At 41.1% G+C, this 22,923-nt stretch overlaps 1 protein-coding gene across 2 annotated transcripts in view; it reads right to left on the reverse strand.

Annotated features, from left to right (window-relative positions):
• Positions 1–1,309: 1,309 nt before the first annotated feature.
• Positions 1,310–22,923, reverse strand: part of alk (ALK receptor tyrosine kinase) — a 375,499-nt gene continuing 353,885 nt past the window's right edge. Inside the window, exons 24-29 of one of the 2 annotated variants that reach the window (XM_054795492.1) lie at positions 22,691–22,788; positions 20,386–20,478; positions 12,950–13,051; positions 12,505–12,639; positions 8,244–8,334; positions 1,310–5,327 (exon numbers count right to left, since the gene is read on the reverse strand). In XM_054795492.1, the coding sequence (XP_054651467.1) occupies positions 4,302–5,327; positions 8,244–8,334; positions 12,505–12,639; positions 12,950–13,051; positions 20,386–20,478; positions 22,691–22,788 (1,545 nt within the window). In that variant the 3' untranslated portion in view covers positions 1,310–4,301. The remainder of the gene's footprint in view (positions 5,328–8,243; positions 8,335–12,504; positions 12,640–12,949; positions 13,052–20,385; positions 20,479–22,690; positions 22,789–22,923) is intronic. The other variant, XM_054795494.1, reaches the window with a different exon arrangement.

Consider the following 22,923-nt stretch of genomic DNA (forward strand, 5'->3'; position numbering starts at 1 on the left):
GCTCATCCTCTCGCCTATTCAGGGTCAAAAAGATAAGGTTCTGGATCCTCATTTGTCCAGAAGTATTCGTTGGTGGCGGCTCTCATGAAGTCTGCCATGATTAGTAGTCGAGCAGACACGCGCTTTCTATGCTGCTATTGTTGACGCAAGTAGCATTAGTTCCTATCAGTGTGCCCAGGAAAGAAGTTCCAGTAACGTTTAACATGATCAAAATACGAAAAAACACTACGTATTGCATGTTGTCGTGAATGTACCCGTTACTGCATGATCACAGCATGTACATAAAAGCATAAAACTCTGTTGGCCGTTTCCTAGAGGGAATTATCGTTGAAATAGTTGTGTCCCATTATGTGCATTGTTCGCTCCCTCATGCTTTTCTTCTCTCTTTGGAACGCACAGAAGAGATAAAAATGTGTTTATGTTTCACACAAGGATTGTGGAGAATGGGCAAAATTCACAAAAAGGGCAGTTTTCCTTAAGTAACATTTTATGAAAATAGTAAAATTTTTCATTACGGTCGTCCATCGCTATATTGCAGTTTTTCAGAATAATGAATAGATTATTACTCTTTTGTGGTACCCCTAGTCTATTTTTAGTCAAAACATGTTGAACTACAAGTGATACGTAGTATTGTGGTCACTAGGCAGCAGTAATGACACAAACCATTGAGACATTACCTTACATTACTTTAACACTGCATGAAGTCAGCGATGGCATGTCCGACATGATAGAGTGAAAAAAAGTTCTCCTCCAATCCCGTGTGGAAGTGGTAAGTTTAGAAGAAATACATTTGAGACTAACTTGTCTACAGGGCTTTAATAATGTTAAAAACCGTGTTTAGAAAATTAGAAAAAAGTTTTCTATACTCAAACTCCGAAAATATTCCATTTATTAACATTGAATCCCATGTCGTGGAAATTCATTTAACGCGAGAAGCAATTAACCGCGATAAAAGAGGGATGACTGTACTTTCAGTGCAATTCTGCTGATGTTTACATGGACGATCTGGATGTTGCTTCAGCTGGCATTGTTCACTACGACCACACAGGAAGCTGAAAAGCTAGTCAACAAGAGTTGTGGTTGCTCCCACTCCGGAAAACACTGCCCCCTAGCGATTTGGTGGTGAACTGTCTAAATTGAACTCCTGAACTCAAATCTTTTGCACAATATTGAAATTTACTAAAAAATTGTTTACCGCTCTCGAATGTCACTGAAGTTATGTTTGATTTCTTTTCTCATTTTCCAGATGCAAAAAATATGATCCTAAATGAGTTTCGCAGCAAACGTGAAATTCATATTATATAGTAATTTATTCATTTTGGCGAACGTCTTCCCAAGGGTACAGTGTTTACCCGAGCCATAGTACAATACTCTATAATTACATCATTTACAGGTGCAGCTCAGTATGTCTTTGTACATTATGAGCTCCAAAGAGAACACAAAGTGATATAATACTGTATATAAGCCATACATGTACAGGAGACAAAGCAAAAACACTTTTCGCTCATTGATCTGGCCAATAACAATGCATTTGTCTTCACCAGTCAAGAGTGTCCTGACAGCAGATGGACTGACAAGCTTGCCAAAGCTCAGCATCTTGTGGTGTTTATTACTTCGATACACGATGTGGCAGCCTTAAAACGGAACAGGAAATTCAAGACAGGTATGTGTGTGTGTGTGTGTGGAAAATGAGCAAATGACACCCAAACTGTTTATTCACATGATGAGCAAAAGCAGGTTTTCTTCGATATTACCATTCACACCCATTTGTATTCCACGACATTCGTTCTGTAATAGAAAAGATAAAATATGCAAATGTCGGAGAGCTTCCAGATAACAAATGTGAAGGTTAACATTGATTCAGCAATATCCACTGTGTCTAGCGCTGCACACAAAAAAAACGTATTTTTTTGACTGTTAAAAGGCAAGATGATGAAATCAAAATCTCAATCGACTCTTACACAGTGAATTCATGAACACAAGATCTGGGTTGGCGGAGAGACTTTATGATGCCGCAGGCGACTTATTTGAGTTGAACAGCAACAAAGCAGTGAACAGATTGTTGCTGATGGTGCTTTTTAATAATCTCAGCTTTACCTGCATCAGCGCTTTGTTTTTGCATCCGCCCTCAAAGGGCACAATAGAGGACGCATGGAAATCCCTGCATTTACTCTTTACAGGCGGTCCTCGTGTTACGACGTTTCGTGGCGACGACGCACCCCCATGAATTATTAATATTGTACAAAAAGTAAAGAGAACTTATGTGCGCACGGTGATAGAATGCATAGTCGGGCGGAGCTACACCGAGGAAGGACATCGCTCTCGTTCTTTTATGTTAACTTTTTCCCCTTCATTATGTCCTCCCAGTGTGAGGCAGACTCTTCCGAAGAGAGAAAAGGAAAGTAAAAGTGAAAAATGAAGTGAAATTAGAAATCGTTAAACGCTCAGAAAATTGGCTGCATGCCCGGTCCAAAGATCAAGGATCAAGGACATCAAGGATGAAGGATAAAGATGGTGACTTTGAACAGGGATAAACGGAAGTAGTTCTGTTTTGATAACACTCATGTAATTCATGTATTTAATCATGTTATTACTGTATTTTATAAGTCGCACACAACCACTGTAGGTGTATACAGTAATCCCTCCAGACCTGACTGTGATAAGTGAATTCCTGCAAAGTAGGATTCCTTATTTATAAATTAGATAAAAAACCTGTTTAAGACCTTCTAAATATGTTTTTTAACATTGTTTGAGCCTTCTAGACATGAAATAACACCCCTATAGTCACCTTTACACTCGTATTACCCAATATAGTCGACATAATAAGAGTCATTTAAGACGTAATTAAGACTCGTGCTCGTTTGTGTTGCTATAAATGTGTTCCCTGGGGGAGCAGAGTGTGTGGGGGACTCAGAATTGAGTTTCATCTTGCCGTGGGTATTGGCCGCAGCAGTAGGGATTATTGTGCCTGTCTAAACCTGCAATAAAAGCCTGTTTCTCCGACGATCAAGTCTGGTGCTTGTGTGTCTCACTGAACGTTACAGTAACATTACTGACACCTAGTGACCAGTGTAGAATACTACATGTCATGTCTCTCAATGTGTCTTTTCAATGCCTTATATTTGTATTTTAGCCATTTTTAGCTTGAAAATTCTTAATTTAGGCAAAAATATGTAAAATTTGATTAAAAATGCATAATTTTGACTAATAATAGGTCGTATTCAACCACAAAACAGGATGATTTATTCATACATTTTTAAATAAACATAAGTGTGAAGCCACAAAATTGGAAGCGCGACGTTGCGAGGGATTAGTGTACTGTGTGAGGGACTGAGGTGTTAATTTAGGTACAATTTAGGTGTAAGTTCCAACTTGCACTAAAACTCAACTTACTTTGCTGTCATAGGAGCGAAACCTGCACGTAGACCGAGGACCTCCTGCATATTTTTGACAGCATTCGTTCGCCTTTCCTTAGTTGACGCTTAATCTTTTCAAACAGCTTAAAACATGAAGTGAGAGTCAACTGATGCAAAATGATTTCGCTTGTACTTTAAGAAGCTTGTTCATTGATAATTTATAGAGCCACATCCAAATAATAAATAAACAAATGAATAAATAAACACGCAGGCAAGCAAACATCAAGAAACACATTTTCGTAGCTTTTCTTTTTAGTACACATGTCTCTGTGAATCCAACATATTATTCTCAGAAAGTAGAAGTTACCTGCCAAGCTTTTTTTCTTTTTTTTTTTTTTTTTGCCTCGTCGAAGGATGTGGGTAATGAACAGCGTGAGGGTCCTGCAATAGAAATGAAATATGTGGCTGGCAGCAGCAACTTTTAAATTGGTCTCCACAGTCATCAGACTATGTGAATCAAGTCTGAAGCCGGCCAACTATAGAGATTTAAATCAGAATAATTGTCCATTCTAGTGGTGCTCCAGCCATCAGTCAGTGCACTCACAAAAACTGTTCACTTGAAATCTCTGCTATAAACTCCATCCTCTGAGGTCACACTCAGGCATGCTCCCTTCAATGATGAAAAAATACATTTCTTCGACTGAAAAACTAGCCTTTTTCATTTTGCCATCCAGTTTTCTCTGATGTGCTTTTAATGTTTATTTTGGGGATCACGCCTCTGAGTTCCTCATAGCAAAAATGTCATGGATCGAGCTCCTGGATGTGCTCGTTAGTGGTTTCCAAACTGGAGGGGAAAGCCAAGGACGCGAGGATGGTGTAAAACCCTCTTTCCTGACACAGTGAACACAGTCTTGGGGAGTGAAAAACGTGGCACAGGCATGTTGGCTAAAGCACAGTGGCATTGTGACCCTCCATTCTGGGCAGCCGGGGGTCCTGCACTGTCCCCATGGTGACTAATAGTGGCCGGCTGTCCTCTGATAATGCTGACCGAGTTAGGGACACTGATGTGGGTACGGGGGCTCTCTGGTGGGCTGCTGATGCACCCTGTTGGGAGGCAAGGGGCGGAGGGGGATTTGGCTCCATTGCCATGCCCTGCTCCTGGTAGCCATAGCCGATGCTTCCACAGGGGAAACGTCTCAGTCTGTAGAGGGGAACGGGTGGCAAAGCTGCTGAATCTAAAAGTAGGGGTGTTTGAGTGGCTGGAGATGGTGGTACTATCAAGGGTCTGCAAAGACCCTGCTGCTGTTGCTGATGCAGCATCTGAAGTTGGTGCTGATGTTGAAATTTATGCTGGAGACCCATAGACCCAGCCACTTCCGCCACAGTCCGTCCCACATGCTCCTGCCCTTCACCGGGCACCCTGCCACTGCTGCCGCCCACACCTACAATGCCACCCACCCCTCCCTGCCGCTGCTGCTTCCTCTGTTGCTGCTGCAGAAACCAAGAGCCGTAGGTGGGGTTCCAAAGACTGGTGCTCTGCCCATTGTGGCTGTCCTTCTCTGCTGGGTGGCCCTGGGTGAAGGCAAGGTTGATGTGACCCCCCTCTGGGCCCGGCTGGGAGGGTCCCTTTGCAGTGAGTGTGCCCGTGGCTGTGGAGGTGACAGTGGTCGTCATGGTGATGGAGGTCTGCGTGTGAGGTTGCTGGTGTTGATGGAGGTAGGGCTGGAGCTGAGCTGGTGTCTTTCCTTGGGCCTCGGATGCTCTGCTTATCCCAGCTGCGTGCTCCCCACCTCTATGACTTCCGTCTGTGGAGTAGCATGGAGGTGACTGTGGGAGCTCCCCGTCAGGCACCTGAGCGTTCACCAGCACAGTAGCACCCGATGGGTCATCAGGTCGTACGGGTACACACTCCTCCTCTTCCAGGATAGGCCCATACTCAATAGGCAGAGGCATGGTCACCACATCCGGGTCCTACAGTGTGGTAAATCATCATAAGATCACAGGTATATTATCACCAGTGTTATCATTCAGGTTAGCAGCAGCGTCTGGCTTACCATTAGTACAAAATCAATACACAATGATTGCATATGATGATATGCATGATCGATATTGGATAATTTCTGTAAAAAACACGTGATGCCAATAAAGGCCTTTCAAAGCCGATCACAAAAAACAATCGGCGTCAAGTGGACAAGTGGTTATCACGTTCATGGGGTAAGTACTAACTTTTTCAAGTGTCATTGAACAATATTGCTCTCTTGCTGTCATTACACTATTTCAAAAGCCTATTTTACTATTACTATTACTATTTTAAAGTTGTGTACAATTTAAATGTTGCCAGTCATAAATAAAAAACAAATAGTTGATGGCTCTAATAGTGATGAAAGTTGGACACCCCTGCAAACTGGACACTGAAACTATTCTGTTTTTAGCTGAGCAGGACTGATTTGTATTTCATAAAGACATTTATTTGTTTAATAAACATTTGCTTATTATTTTATTCTGATAATGTTGTTATCTTGTGCTAAAAAATCATCATTGAACAATTTATTTCCCACGTGTTCGTATTACTGAAAAATGTACGGTTAATGTACCGTTGATCCATGTGATCGGTATCGGCCGAGCTCACTCATGGATAATCGGTATCGGAATCAGCAGCATAAACGTACAGTCGTCCCTCGCAACATCGCGGTTCGAACACCGCTCCCTCACTCTAGTGTGTTTAAAACAAAAAAAAAAAAACATGAATAAATGATTGCTGTTGCGTGGTTGACTATGGCCTATTTTCGTCAAAAAATATGGAAAGACAAGTTATATGTAGTATTGTGGCCACTAGGCGTCAGTAATGTTACATTCATGACACGTCGTTATATTACATTTATATGTAGTCAGCCATGACATGTCTGACAAGTTCTCCTCCCATTCTGTGTGGAAGTGGTACGTTTTTGGCTTCTTCCTTTGTCCTTCTTCCTTACTCCATTTGAAACGCTTTCTTAAGTTTAGAATAAGTCAATTGGAGAGGCTAACTAGTTAGCTTTGTAACTTGCTATGCTAGCGGCGGCTGTCTCTTATGTCCCTGCAGTAGCCTGCGCGATGTGTCGTAAACAAAGAATAGGAGCGTATAAGAGTGTAAAATGTAAACAGTGCAAACGTGACGATTGCGGTGTTATTTCATGTCTATCGGGTTCTAATGCTAAAAAAAACAATTTACAAAGTCATAAACAGGTTTTCTATGTTGCAAATACAAAAATATCCCGTTTATTAATGTTGAATCCGACTTCACGGAAAATTCACTTATCGCAGTCTGGTAGTCTGGAAGCAATCAACCCCAATAAATGAGGGACGACTGTACATAGATGGGTACGGACTTAAGCGGGTTCCACTGTAATCGCATGTACAGGTGTATATATATATATATATATATATATATATATATATATATATATATATATATATATATATACACACACACACACACACACACACACACACACACAGTATATAGGTATTCTATATTGTGGGAGACCACTGATGCTACCTTTCTTATCATTTTTCTGGACACTACCCGCATGCAATAAATGCACTCTAAAAGCTTTCTGCTCAACTCCTTGCTAACTTTCTTTTTCTCCCTCCAGCGAAGCACAGTCTTTCTGTCAGTGGATATTTGATTGTTTTCTGTTTTTTTTTCCTGATGTCATGTCTAATTCTTTTAGAGTGAATGTTGAAATGTTTTGCAGCAATTTGCTTCTGAGATGCTCCACACTGCACCGGGCAGCATTTTCTCCTAAACAGCACTAGAGATGCCACCTGCTGCTCTTCAGGTGTTGTGTGTTGCGATGAAGGCGCCTTCCATGACACAGAGAGAGATATTTTCACATTATAATGATGTGAAAGCAAACAGTTACGCTTGCTTTTAACAAATCAGTGTTTTATTGTATTCAATTATTCAGAATTTTTTCCAGAATGTTCTCCAGAATACGTACACGGGCGCTAATGTATTCAACAATATTCTGAATGCATACTTAGGCCCAACAGTTGGCCTGATTAAAGTAAGTAATTCTAACACAAAACTAGAAAAATATCCATGAAAATTTGGAATGAGTCTGCCTGTTCCTTATCTCTGGCCCAGCATTGTATCCTTGGAGCTTGCTGGCATCCAGTGATATAACATGTGTTGGGGTTTTTCCACATAGTATGGGCTGAGGGGGACGTTCCTAATCGAGTTGACCTCTTTTCGATTTTGTTTGGCAATTACGCTGCCATAGTTACACAGAATGTTACACAGTAACTACCTACAATCGAGACTTTTCCAGTCATATAACGTGTATGAGGAATAATAGAATGGGCTTATGTGCTTAGCTTGCTGGTCCATAATAAAACGCCCTCTGTTTTAAGCAGCTCAACACAAGCAATTGCACTAAAAGTACAATAGTCTATCATCCTTCACACTGAAAGCCAAGCCAGCATTGTGTAATTTTGTCCAGCCTCACATGAGGGACGCATACTCACTCTCTGTACACTTGCCTTCCTCTGGCCCGACTGGAAGGGGTGGGCCAGGGCCAGGCACATGCAGGTGGAACTGGCAACTTTTGAGAATGACTATGCAATCACTGCTTGCCAGTTCTGAATGATAACCCCCACCTAATGTATTTTTATGAAAAGAACAACTAAAATAATCCACATAGTCGCTCACAAGTCTATCTACACACACGTGTCATTCAATATGGCCACTGTGAACAATGGCTGCCACTTTGCACAATAGAAATTTCCCTTATTTTCAAATGCAAATGTTGACACGTATGGATAAGTTTCTTACCAGAAGTGGGACTTAGGGTAGGTTTGGTACTTTCTGGGATGAGGTTAGTCTCAATAGTCTCATTTTCTTACCTGCAAGCAGTAGTCAATCCTCTCCAGGATAGTTGAGAAGTTTGGTCTGTCCTCAGGTTGGTGCTGCCAACTTTGAGTCATTATACGGTACCTGAAGTACACAAGAATGCATAGACGTGAATGAACTGTATTGTAGTGCAGAGTAGTCATGTAGACAACTGTTACCTATCACCAACCTATCTCTGAGTCTCTGTCATCTCTTTTACATGAAGGTTCCACAACCAAACATCTCAATGAAAATATAAATTGAAGTTCATTTAAGTGCAAAACAAGGCAGTTAAGGCGTTAAAATTGAATGACAATTAAAACCAAGCAAGTGGATAACGTGATACCAGTGTAGTGATTTATATTATGACTAATTTTGGTGGAGTAGCCAAAAGCCTTATCATTTTTGTACTCATACATATTTTTGAAACCGCTTGAAGTCGATCCAATGGTATCAGCCTGAATAAAGTACAAATAAAGCAGAGTTTGAGTAACACTCGAGCCAACTGGAGCCAAGCCCCCATGAAGAGCAATACATTCTTTCATCTGACAATGGCTGCAATTTGGTCAACAGTCATTCGTTTAATCTCAAATGCTGAGATTGTAAAACTCCCAAAGTAGTTGTACCGGTAGGTATACCGAACATGGTTTTTGTGTTTAAAAACACACAAGTGGTCTTATTTTTGTGTGCATGTGCATGGGCATACTGTATGCATGTGTCTACACTCCGAAAATTGAAGTGAAGACCCCTACAAAGCTTCAGGTTATAATTTGAACTGTGAGATTAAAAAAAAAATCTTAGAAGAAAAGTTAATATGTTCTCAAGGACATCAATAATGACTGCCTGCTCCCATTATTTCTTTCAATTGACTTCTCTCAGATTGCAGATCAACTTCACTGATCGCTGATGACAGGCAACTTCTTTCCCTGACATCAAGCACTGAATATTGAATCTTAGTTTTCCGCTAAAATCTGTTGTATAATAAAATTCTAAGGCTAGGCTAGTCAAATTACAGTCAAACTTCGGTTTTTGAATGCCCCCACTTTCATATGATTTAATTTTGACCACAAAATTGACAAATAATTGCATTCAACTAAATCGTCCTGCTTCTGAAAACGCCAATATCAGCACTCCGATACAGGCAGGCCATTTGAGACTTCGCTCCAGCACTAACAGCATCCGCATAGCATGTGCTCACAAAATTTAGCAAGGAGCATGAGCGGTGTTAAAATCCGGAAAGGAAGCCGCAGCTGAGTGTAAAACCCACGATGCACAAGTCGCGCAAAGCTCAAAGGTCAACACGGCTGACCCCATCGTGCACCCCAAGCAGCACCACAAAAGTCAGCATGAAGATTCCCGCAAAACAAACCTCAGGCCCCCCTCAAACACCCAACGCCATCTGAAACATCTGCAAACCAGTAAGAAAGTGATTTTTTTTCTTTGAGTAAGCGTCGATCAAGCGTTTTCTAACATTACACTATAAGAAATAAGTAATAAAAGAATGTATGATTTGTGCTGGTATCAAATGGGAACAATATTAGCACTGGCCGATACTCAATATCGGTATCGTATAGGAAGTGAAAACACCCCTAGAAGCGGAGTGCTGCCAGAGTAGTACAAATGGACCTCTAGCAGGCCACTAGTGTGCATGTTCTTCTTCTGCAGCCCTTCAACAGCGCAAACCACCAGCATTAGCTTTTCCCTAATTGTTTTATTTATAGCTATGCTAGTGTGCTCATTAACATTTATGTAAAACTAAGCACTTTCAGTAGATTAGTGTTACTGATTAGTGTGTGTCTGTGTGTGCATCAGACCCACCCAAGTCTTTTTTAACCTGTAGTATGGATTTTCAGCTTCAACTTCTCATGACATTGTTTTCAAACTCGGAGGCAAACATGAAAGAAAGTTGATGTTGGTTCTCACTGAAATCCCCCAAGGCTTTCATGCCAGGTCTATTGTTTTATTATGGTCTCTGCCAATGGAGGAGGTTTATGTTTTTACCGCCACTCGTAACAATGTTTGGTATAAGAGTAGCTAAGAAATGTAGACTGTATTTTGAAGCAGTGCCAATTTCAAGTTCTGTCAGGTGTCGCTTGTCATGCAGTGTACAGTGGGCACAAGGAGCAATTTTCCCCCCTTGGCCTGTCATACTCGAATTTCTCACGCAGTTGAAGTGGAGTTTCAAGTAGATTGCCCAAACACTGTGCCTTCCCCCCTCCCATTACTACATCTGTGTGCAGTACAGCCTGTACAAACACTGTAACAAATGGTACTGCTATGTATACACGGTCGTCCCTCGCCACTTTGCGTTTTGAATTTCACAGCTTCACGTTATCATGGTTTTTCATTAATATATGAATTAATAAATCCTGCTGTTCTGTGGTTGAATACGGCTATCTATTTTTAGTCAAAACATATGCATATTTAAGCTACAGTAATGTTACGTATGTTTTAATTGAGATACTCTATAATGTAAGATGTAATATGTTTAATTAAGCATTCTCAAGCATAAAATGGCTAACTGAACTAAAATACAAAATATAAGGCATTCAAAAGATACATTTAAGGACGTTGATGTAGTATTCTACACTAGTCACTAAGTGTCAGTAATGTTACTGTAATTTTTGGTGAGACGCACAATCAACAGACCTGATCGCTGGAACAACAGGCTATGTTGCAGGTTTGAATTATCTCACAACAGGCACAATAATCCCTAATAAAAACATGGGTTACTATTGCGGCCGTGACCCACGGAAAGATGAAAGTCAACTCTGAACCCTGGCGACACTTCCTGTCCACCACTCACTCCACTCCCCTTGGGAACACATTTACAGCAACACACACGAGCATGAGTCTTATTTATGTCTTAAATGGCTTATTTACGCTTGTTACATCTATTATGTTGGGTAATACGAGCGTAAAGGTGACTATAATGGTTTGTTTATGTCTACAGGGCCCTGATATTGTTAATAAAAAACTTATTTAGAAGGTCGTAAACAGGTTTTCTATGCTCTAACTACAAAAATATTATATTTATAAATAAGGAATCCTACCTTCTCACAGTAGGTCTGGAACCAATTAACCATGGATCCCCAACCAGGGATTAATGTAAACGTATGTGTCTCTGTTTTGTGTTTACACAACAGTTTTCAGAACAGAACTTTGTGTTTTTCTCAAAATTCATATCATATCTAGGGCTGTCAAAAATAGCGCGTTAACAACGGTAACAACGGTAAATTAATGCACACGAATCATGGCCACGGCTCTCTGTTATGACGACAGACGGCGGCTCCATGTAGCTCCCCACAGAGTCCCACAGTGTCTGACGCTCTTTTATAACTTTATTCTTACCTGAACACATCCACAGCAGTGCAATTCCAACAGCATATATGTATCTCCTACCCCAAGCAAACTGTAGTAGTCCACTCATTGCAACAACACTTCCTCATTGTGATGAGACAGACCGAGGGATGCGTTCAATGACACTCCGAACATCACGGCTTTATTATGCGTGTATGGGTGGTCTAAGTAAACAGAAATTCAATGAACAACAATAAGTGGCTATTCTTATCACTCACTCTGTAACTCTTAATGCGGAAGTACAATTTGCTGCATTTAAGTGTGCTCGGAGATCCCAGAAAATTCACTCAAAACATGTGAAATCCAACTTAAATGACGTGGTGTCTTTGAACGCAACTCCTCATTGCTCAAGATAACAGAAGTCTGATTCAAATATTCTGCTATTAAAGAAGCCAGTGTTAGGTAAATAGATTTTCAGACATGTGTGCCATCTCATAACTGTGCTGCTAATACATACAAAAAATAAAAATAAAAAATAATATATATGTATAAAATCCTGCCCTGCCCTTTCTTACAATAAAATACAGTGAAATTGGACATATTTTAGACATGGTAATGATAATGGTTTAATTCATTTTGAACATGCATACAAGTTACATTGGAATACATCACATAGTACAATTCACAGTTCTACATGTCCAAAAAGGAGGAGGAACAAGCAAAGCTAATTTAATCCTAATGATAATGTACTATGATAAGGTAATATAAGGTAACATAGTGTGACATGATAATTAATCAAGATTAATTAATTTGAAAACTGTGATTAGTTTGATAAAAAATTGTAATCATTTGACAGCCATCATATTTTATACATACAAAAGGGGTCATTCTTTCTTTTCCTGGACCTCTCAGAATCTTTGTCTTGCTTTTAGGTTGAACATATTCAGCAGTGTGAGTGTGTGCATCTTTACATACACAGGGCCGGGGCAGTTTTTGGGTGGGTCCATTCTCCCACCGTTGGTCACAAAGTCCAGCACCTCTTGGTTACTGCGACTTGGATAAGGCATGTAGCCCAGAGAGAAGATCTCCCACAGCAGCACCCCAAATGACCTAGGAGTAATGTGGTGAGAGAAAAGGTGGGGGGAAAACAAAGAGGGGTGGGAAGAAGGACAACCAAGTCATGAATCACAAGCTCCGTCAAAGCCGAGGCTGTAAAGCATATATAAGCGCGTAAAAAAACAGACACACAGTGAAGAATTAAAAAAAACATTGGTCTCCGGCTTGGACAGGATGAAGGACAGAGGGAGGAACACAGTGAGGGATGGCAGAAGTGTGAAGGTGAAACACTAACGTGGTGTCATGGTGGCGGCACGTTTGACCTCATGGTCCTTAAGGATAGAGGAGAGTAGGGGCTTCTCACCATGTGTCTGTTTTTGATGTGAAGATGCCTTCCATGAAGGCTTCAGGTGGCATCCACTTTACTGGCAGCATGGCACGACCACCTTTCCTGTAATAGCTTGCCCTGCACACACACACACACACACACACACACACACACACACACACACACACACACAATTATGCAACCAGTAGGAAAAGGCGTAAGAATATTAGGATGAAAACCAGCTCCAATTTGCTTCCCTGTTTCCATAGCAACGGCCTAAAAAACAGACGGGTAAGAGGAAGAAGATCTCAAATGTAATAATTAATACTATGCTACCAGTGGGTGTACCAGCGTGCCGATCCAAATGCTTTTCCAAACATCTTAGTGTGAAGGACTGTGTGAGAAGTCTTCATCTGTCAGAGAAGGCAATTTTTCCCCCCCCCCCTGGGTTGGGTGGTGCATGTCTAATCCATTTTTAAGGCTCACTTGCTGTTGCCGTTGGTCGGGTAATGATCTAATGTCCACTCTGTGTGGTTGTTGCTTATGGTGGAAGTCAAAGCGTGATAAAAGTGATAGTCAGGACATCTTGCTCATGTCCTTAGTGTGTCCTCCGAGAAGGACGGACACATTTCAACATGTAAGTTGAGAAGTTTGAGCTGGAGGGAAAAACTAAGTTTGACATTGTTTACAGGATGGGCCAGTCGAGGCTCTGAAAATTAAGGTTGCTCAGCCGTTCATTCTGCATTCAGTCCCATAAAATTACCATTTCAACGCTATTCAAATGAGCTACATGGGCGCTGACGAGAGACTCTACCAGCAGACCAATTGCATCCTGCATACTTGCAGCATCAGCACTGTGTTCAGAGTATACTAACTCTCCAATTTAGACATAAAACTAATATTTTGCAGTCCGAATAAAAGTGCATCAAATTTTGCCTGCTTGTCAGGGTTACAAAACAATGCAAGAAAACAACCGTGAAACACAATCAGCACTCCTAAAAATAGTATCAGGCTACAATCTCACTGCATGGCCTGATGCCCAATTCACACTTTTAGTTAAAATCTGATCTGCGACTTGTGCTTGTGTGCAACGTGAATGCGATACACTGATGACGCGCACCAAACACAACAGTGCGTTTGCGGAAGTAAACATGGCCTGGGTTTGTGGTCTCAGTCCTGGCAGAGGTGTCAATTTAACATTTTGTACAATTGTAACCAAATTATTTCAGGTAGAAAATGAACAAGGAAGAGGGCAATCTTTTGGTTATGTCAGTTTGTGGGGAACTTGCTGCGATGTCTGTTCTGAGGAGCGTGTGGGTGAGGAGTCGGAGTAGCTCTAACACATCTTCCTTGTCACCACTGACTGTTTTCTGCTCTTTTAACCGTCGTGCGCCTGTCTATTTTGGCGACGAATTGTGACATTTGTCGCCTTTCGATGATGTACAGGTCGAATATAAGCAACGCGAACATTCAGACTGCAGTAGCATCTCATACATATCAAATATATATCAACATATCAATAAGGCCTGGGTCGCATTTGTAAAAAAATCTAAATTGTACAGTTCACACGGACATTAAAAAATCACATATAAGCAAAAAACGAAACTGACCTGCAGTGTGAACATGACTTAAATTGGTCACAAAGGACGACAGCAGAAATATTTGAATAAAAGCAGTTCAGTCATCAAACAACCTGGAATTCCGACTTAATTTTCACAGAAACCCGACCAAAAATTGGGCAAAGTCAGATTAAGAGGCTCTGCGTCATCCGATCTGCCTTGCTTTCTCATCTGTAGTGAGGTTTTTTTTGCATTCTCTTTTGCTTTTTGTGTGTATGCGTATACCATGACACAAGGGTATCAGTCATGATATAAGTGAAAATGGTAATAAAACTAACAGAGATGAACTGATCATCAGTACGGATCAAGCTTTTCTTTTCATCCGATACCGGTTCCAAATCGGTACATTTGTTTAAACGGTGCCCGAGCTTGCACTAAAAGGAAAACATTTTTGGCCTAAAACAATGCCTTTTTATTTTTATGGTATTTTGTGACGTGCAAGATGAAACGAACAGTAACTAAAATACTTCAATAATAGAAATAAAATGATAACTACATAATCTTTTCACCAAGATGAAAAAAATTCCAAACAAATTGTCATAAATATCACATCTAACCTAGCAGCCATACAGAACACAGGGAATGTGCCAAAAACGACCTGCTTGTGTTCTGCTCTCCCGTGTTTGTGAATGCACCTCGCTCGCCGTGACTGTGATTGGTTGATAATGAGGAAGTGTGTGGAAGTCAGTGTGTGGTGTTGGGATTGAGCACGACTGTTGGTGTATTAAGGTATAAATAAAGTTTAAAAAGAGCATCGGACTCTGTCTTCCCCTGTTGGGACTTACAAGACGTTACTTGCACAAGGTCACCTTCAAGCACTTGGCACACGTGGCTGAGTCTGCATTAATTTAGTACTGAAATGAGGCACGGACTGTTTCTTTGGTTTGGTTACTACTGTTAATGTCAGCACCTTGTGTCATAATGGATACAGAGTGTTGCTACTCATCCCTAAACACGTTTTCTGTGTGGTGATAGCCGATGAAATGTTTACATTACCTGTACCGTTTTGAAGAGGTTTAGGTTCAACCCCACCATCATTGTTCTGGGGAAGATTAATTCAAAATCTGAACTAATCAAGGAGGGGGCCTCCTCGGATTGATTCTGTTTGACTTCTGAGGTTCAGCTCTATTTCGAGCTAAAAAGTTTAGAGCAGTTTAGAACTAAAGTTGCCAAATCTTTGAGCCATTTGGGAAAGTAAAAAAATCAGCAGCATGCCCTCCCCTCCCTCCTGTCAAGTAAGACGAGGTCTGTAATTACTGAGGGTAACTACCTGGTGTGGGCGTGCAGAGATCATTGTGCCAAAAAGAGAATGAGAAGAAAAGAACAGAACAAGTAACAAAAACCCAAAATGTCTTGGCTGCTTGAAGCTGCTCAAATATGCATTAAAAGTATCTTTGACAGCCTAACCTTTTGAGGAAGGAACATTTCAAGATGTTTTTCTCTCTAGGGGCAGAGGTATGTCTTTAAAAGTCATTTGCTACAATGGAATAACACCAACACACACACACACACACAAAATCACAGCTTTTTTTCTGACTCAACAGATTGCTCAACTTGATGAAACCCAGTCACACTTTCACTAAAATGGTGCATAAACCACTCTTAGTTTGGTGCTTCTTTGCTGTAACAGCACGTCCGGTAACCTTCAGATTTGGCCTTGGCAGAGGTCTGCGAGTGCCCCTGTAGTGTCCCGTGTTTTCCAGGTGGCATTAAAGCAGCAGTAAGGCAAACGTTATCTCCACTTTGACCTGTCAGTGCCACGAGAGCTCTGGACGAGATTAAAGCGAGAACAAATAGAGACATGGCAATTCTTTTTGCAATGATAAATGCAAAAATATAAACGGAAATCTGTTGGTTGTGTTTAAGAGTGACAGCTTTTGGCACATGACAGTGGCTCTCGTCAAGTCAGGTGTCCGAGGATGCAATTGCTCATCAGTCTTCATTTCATTCCGATGCAGAGATTGATTAAAGTGTTTATTGTTGGTGACGTTAGGAGATTTGTTAGAAAAGCTTACTGTTTGGAATTCCATTTCATATGTTGTCCTCACTTACTGTCATCTTGAAGCCATTACAGACTATGTCGGGGGGGTTGTGTTGTTTATCCCGTGCATGTAAGTATACTTTCAGCCTAAGGGTACCCATACAACACCATTGAACATTACCTGCATTACAGATGAAAGAAGACGGATATCAATTTGGGTCAACATCTAAACAAACAAAAAGAACAAAGTGCTGGAGATAATGTGTACATGATGGTGAGGACGATATTACACACTGTTATTCCTCTTAAAACAACCTCCTAAATCAGAAAGGAAAACTAAGAAGCTCTGAAAAGGCTTTTGATGTAATGTTCATACATAATGAGCTGTCAAATTCACTTAATTCTTCTTATTTATTAACAACTGCTGCCTATTTTGAGCTGAGAAACTAAATAACACCTCCTTAAAAATGAGCTACAAAATCCATTATAAATGTGGTCCAACATGCTGCTACGTGTTTTAGTCATCCAGAGAGCTAAAGATCGATCATATAAAAGGCCGATAATTCTTGCAGCATATCATCTTTTTAGCGATGGTGTTTAAAGACGTATCTCCTAACCCCTGTAGCAACACCAACCCAGTCTGGAAGCTGAGCTGCAGATTATGAGGATTCTAACAGTCCCAGGAAATCTACAGCACAAAAAGAGGCCTTTTGCATGTAGTTGTTTTTCTGTGTGTGTTATTCAACGTTGGGAAATATTTCCAAGTGTTTTGCCCCCGCACAAATTTTATTTGGAGGGCCCTCTGCCATTACAAAATGACTGTATCGCAACCAAGGGCACCGCCAGAAAATCTGGGCTCCAAAAAAAAAAATCACACTGGGCAGCTGTGATCACCACGTCTGGAACCTGACTGACTTATTAAAAGATGCATGTTTTGGAGTAATACGAATACATGGGAAACAAATTTGTCTCTAAATGATTTTTTGTGCAAAACAATAAATTAACAGAATAAAATTTTAAAAAAGTCAGGAGATGGGGTTGAACCCAGTCCCTCTGTCTTAAAAAGGTAGCAGCTGTACCATTACACACCAGGGACTGACCAATAAATGGGCAAATTCTACCATTTTATTCTCTATTCTGTTGCGTGCTGTCAGCCGTTAACAAGGCAACAAGGGTGGTGTCAGTTTGCTTGTCTCTAGTTTCTCTCCTGCCTCGGGCTGACTTGGCGCTCTATGGCTCAGGTCCTTTGCACAGTGCAGAGAATGTGCCCCCTTGTATAAAATGGGTCTCCCCATGGATCGCGGGGCCTTTTGCACTGTGCGTGTTCTACATGTCGGGTGGGGAAGCCCAGTATTTGTCCATGTTTGTGCATTAAAAAAAAAGACTGTTCGGGTTGGAAGTATTGGTTTAACTGGCATTTGTTCGTTTGTTAGTTTGCAAGATTACACCAAACTACAAAACCCATTTGGGGTTTGGCCCATATGCTTTGCAAGAACCCATTAAATGTTGGTGCGAATCCAGACAACAATGCAGAAAGAGGAATTTATTTATTAGTTATTGGCACGCTCAGAGACAGAAAAAGACTTAATAAAATGAGGAGATCTGGCTCTGTCCTTGGCTGCCCAGTGGACACCATGACAGATGGATGTTGGCTAAGCTGACATCCATCTCACCCCTGCACAACACTGTGGAGGCCCTGAGCGACTCCTTCAGCAACAGACTGTTGCATCCGCAGTGCAGGAAGGAGCTATCGCAGGTCATTCCTCCCCACAGCCAACTTTATACCGCACAATTGTAAACACTGTAATCTGTATCTAGTGTAAACTTTTTTTCTGGTGTGCAATATGTGTGCTCTGTGTGCAATATGTGTGCTATTTTTTATTTTCCTACTTTTATTGCATTACCTTTTTACTCTTTCATTCCCCATTTATGTAAGTCCTGTTTATACTGCAACCTGTTCATACTATTTGTACATTTTGCGCTGTAACCATGGAATTTCCCCAATGTGGGATAAATAACGTCTATCCTATCCTATTTTGTCCTTTTGCCATTTGAGGCAAATGGAATGGTTCCCTCACCAATTCATTCACCTATTCACCTATCCATTCATCATTCACCTATTCATTTGTAAAATGTCCAACCTTTAAATAGCCAATTAATAACAACTTTCCCAGCAGACTGGGATATCATTATTATTACTCCTGTTATTATTATTATTATCCATCCATTTATTTTCCATATTACTGATCTTATTGTCATGTTCCTTGACTTGGGGGGAGAGGCCGTGTACACCCATTGTGAATGCTGAAAGCAGAGTGAATGTCTTCACAAATGACAAGACTACAATCTGTTTTGTTATGTTCTTTGTTTTCTTTTTTAGATCACCACTATGCTTACGTGCGTGTAAGGGAAGGAGACTAGCACGTACGAGTGCGCCTGTGGCTCTCCTCTCAGAATATAAAAAGCTGACATTAAGCTCCATCCCCTCCCTCGCTGTGACGCCCTTAAAAGGACTTGCATGTCCCCTGTCACACAAATAGGGGCCACATCATGAAACAAATAGAACTTGCAGACAGCGAAGGCGCGCTGAGCGTGAGTTACCCGCCCTTTCCTCTGCACATAAAAAACGAGATAAGGCCAGTCCGAGCACAAGCGCTGTGGGCTGCAATATAAAACCAAAATCTTAGTGAGGCACCTGGAAAACTGACATCAGCAATTAAATCAAGTGCGCCTAATGTGGCACCCTGGGGGGAATTCTGCAACAACCTTAACCGGATGTGACTTTAGACCCCTCCCTGTCCTCTTCTAAGGCTTTGCACTGAATGCTGTGATGATATAGCTCCATGTTGCGACACATTTCCCCTGCTCTAGTCTTTCACCAGATGAAAGCCTCAGAAGATTTCCCTGCTGAATTGGGCACTCGTGGCATCACGTGAAACCATGCAGGCTGTATTAAAATATCTGAGCTAAGAATAATGAGATGCTGGTTGTTCTGTAGATTGGCTGAGATTAACAGACGGAGTTGGAAGCACCCTCTGAGTTGCGTTTTAACATCTACAGAGCTTAATAAGCCTCAGGGCCAGAGCAATAGTTTAACGAGTTCCAAAAACCTACACTCACAGGCCACAACATTAAATCCATCATTTTACACGATCGAATGAAACATATTACAAAATGATAATAATACTCCATTACTCCCAGGCATAACAATGATCATACAACGGCAGGTTGGGACTGCCGCTTAACCGAGGTTCTATGACTATGACTGACTATGACTGTGGTTCTATGACTGTATGGCCACTATTGCATTTAGCAATTACCGTAAATTTCAGACTATAAACTGCTACTTTGGATGGATACCTATAGTTCCCATGATGCTTAGAGTGCAGATTCAAGAAGTACTGAATTGGACTAGAAAGGTGGACGGTAATATCACATGTTTTGAAGTCTTGTGCAGCGATCGTGTTTTGATCTGACAAATCTTAAGTAAGTTTAATCAAGTGTAGAATTAGTACAGCTTCTGCTTGGACTACTTTGACTGTGGCAGCTGTTGAAGTCCGATGAAAAAAAGCGTCTCACGTCTCAATCATAGGAGCTAACAAGTGACGCTGGGAACACCGAGTGCAGGTAATATTGCAACATTTATTGTGTGTCTTTCTGTGTAAATATCCCATGACACACTGAGGACGCCTGCGGCTTATATATGTACAAGTGCGGCCTATATATGCACACAATGTTTTTTTCTCTTTATATTTGGTGAGTGCTGCTTATATTCAGATGCGCTCATTGTCCGGAGTTTACGGTAATACTTTTCAACAATACTAAATATTATGCTTATCTGCTGAATATTATTAATCTGCAAAAAATCTTACCTGTAAATATCCCGAGCCATCCCAAAATCTCCAATCTTGGCCACGCGACCTTGTCCTTTGCACGTCAGCAGGCAATTACGAGCTGCAATGTCCCTGAACGGTGAGAAACAGCACACACAGTTGTTACAAGTAATTCCACAGCTTTTCAGGAAGTTTATTAAAGTAGTTCATACATTTTGATGTCTTAAAAGACGGGAAACACAGAAAGATGCTCCTGTTCTGGATCAGACGCTTAGTGTTGCTAGCAAGTTGCCATCGGCATTGCTGGTGAAAGGCATAGCTTCCTGCAGTGCTTTTTATGACTCCATACACTGGCACCCAGAAAAAAGATTGAAATGCTCCTGCATATATGCAGGGAACGTGGCTTAGATGGGAAAATACATAAAAGTGTTATTTGCACTGCATTGGGGTTTGTTATTTTGTGAAAGAATACTTTATTGCACGTCTTTTTTATTCCTGTGTGTGGGGATAAGGAAAAGCTCACACTGTGTTCTAATATATCTTGGTACGTGCAGCTTCCTTCAGAAGCCATGTCGTGAGCAGACATCGCATCATCAGGCCAGACAAGTGGGCACCAGCGCTAGTAAATTGCCAAAATTGAACATGAAAACACAAGCATGTGACACTGTGCTACAGCTGGATCATGCGATTGCGGCAGAGCTAGAAAACGCACGACTCGCTGTGAGATGAACCACACCAGCCTGCACGTGCATACTGCATACAGCCGTCCTCTGATTAAAGTAGATGTGAAATGACACAATGGGGATATAGTAATAGTTCAGACTGATTTTAACTGAGGGGCTCTCTTATGACATGGACTACAGTGTTGCCCCTCTTCATTGTGCCAGAGGAGTTTGTAACGATAACAAGCTTTGTATTGAATAATTTAGTATGAACTAAAATCAACATGTCTAGGGCATCTGCTTACTTTTTATATTATGTCTCAGGGGCTGCTTTCAGTCAGCATGGATGTATTTGAATGATTATGTTTATTTACACAGAACACATGATTATCTGTGTTGGGGCATAACACAAAAGTAACCGATCCAAAATGGAGAAGGAATACAATGTATTCATTAAGCAGCATCTCCAGCGTTTAAAGACTGGAGCAGTTCTTTCATTTCCTGATTACAAACACCATGTGGGGACGCACGCGGCTTTAATGGCTTGGAAGAAGTCATGCTAACGATTTGGTTTTGCTTGAAAGCAAGGACAAGCGTTGGAATGCAGCAGGAATTGTCACCGACTGCGATCCGGGGCCTTCAGGGAAGGACACAGTGCTCTTGTGCATGCAGCAGTGATGTGAAAACAGCCACTTATTAAAACAATGTTAATAGGCCGTATACTGTAGGCTTTACTCACAGTAAAGTAAACTGGGCTCAAAGGCATGTTTCCCAGCAGTGTTTGGAGAACAGGCTTTAAAGTATTGTTGCTGGACTCTTTAAAGAGCGTGGGCAGCAGCGAATGGCACCTTAATGCCTTCAGTGCAGTACTTCACTTATGTGATTACAATTCATAGTGTGTTCATCAAGTTTGTATAGATACGTATCCTCACCTTATTCATGTGTCATTCACTTCAGGTAAGCGCATCTTCATAAATGTTGTAATTACCCACAAGGACAGTGAGGGACCATTTCAATACTTGCAGAAAGAGTTATAGAAGTGTAGAAGGTCAGAAGGTTCTGTAGAAGACTCGGCCATTAGGTGGATTGATGGAGCTTTATTGCTCCATGTTGGTTTAATAGGCCTCGTTTGTCAATGGCTAATACCTGACCTGAAAGGAAGATGCACTTCAATTGCCTTGATGTGATTGTGGGAGGGAATTTGACCTTTCCCATATCGAATTATACTTGACCTTCCTCAATTGTGTCCATAAAGGTGATTTTGGGGGTTTTGGCTTAAAAGGAAGCTTTTAAAACCACCAGATAACATTCTATTGTTTTTCAAACCGACTGCTCAAGGATATAAAAGGGATAGAGTGCATGTGCCTTCTATATAAGCCATAAAAAGAGGCAACAACCTGGCTGTTCTGATGGTAAACTCCTTACTTGTCCTCTCAGCTGTAATGTAAGAGGCAAAATGCGTTCTTATGTTTCACTTGAACAGATGTCGTCACAATAATTTCTTTGTTTATGCATTCTGTATATATTTTCCCCCCATTTGTATTGCATATTAACAATACATGCATACTTGAATTGTTGTCTTGTCCCATCTGCCAGGTATGTTACACAACTAATTCATCCTTAACAACTACGCTGTCTATGACAACTGTGCATTTGCAAAATGTTTCAACTTGATCAGGTACCTGTGGATGAACTGGTTCTCCTCCAGATACTGGCAGCCTTTGGCGATGTCTCTCGCTACACTGAGAAGGTCAACCATGGACAGGTTAGAAGGTTGATCCTGAGAAAGATTCAGAAGACATTTATGAGAATTTGTGTGTGAGAACCATTGTGACGGTGAATAAAACAGGCATGTCTGGAAATTGGATGTAAGTTGGTTAAGTGTCTGGATCAGAAGCCAATATTTGTATGATAT

The sequence above is a fragment of the Dunckerocampus dactyliophorus genome, chromosome 13, assembly GCF_027744805.1.
Source record: "Dunckerocampus dactyliophorus isolate RoL2022-P2 chromosome 13, RoL_Ddac_1.1, whole genome shotgun sequence".
NCBI lineage: Eukaryota > Metazoa > Chordata > Actinopteri > Syngnathiformes > Syngnathidae > Dunckerocampus > Dunckerocampus dactyliophorus.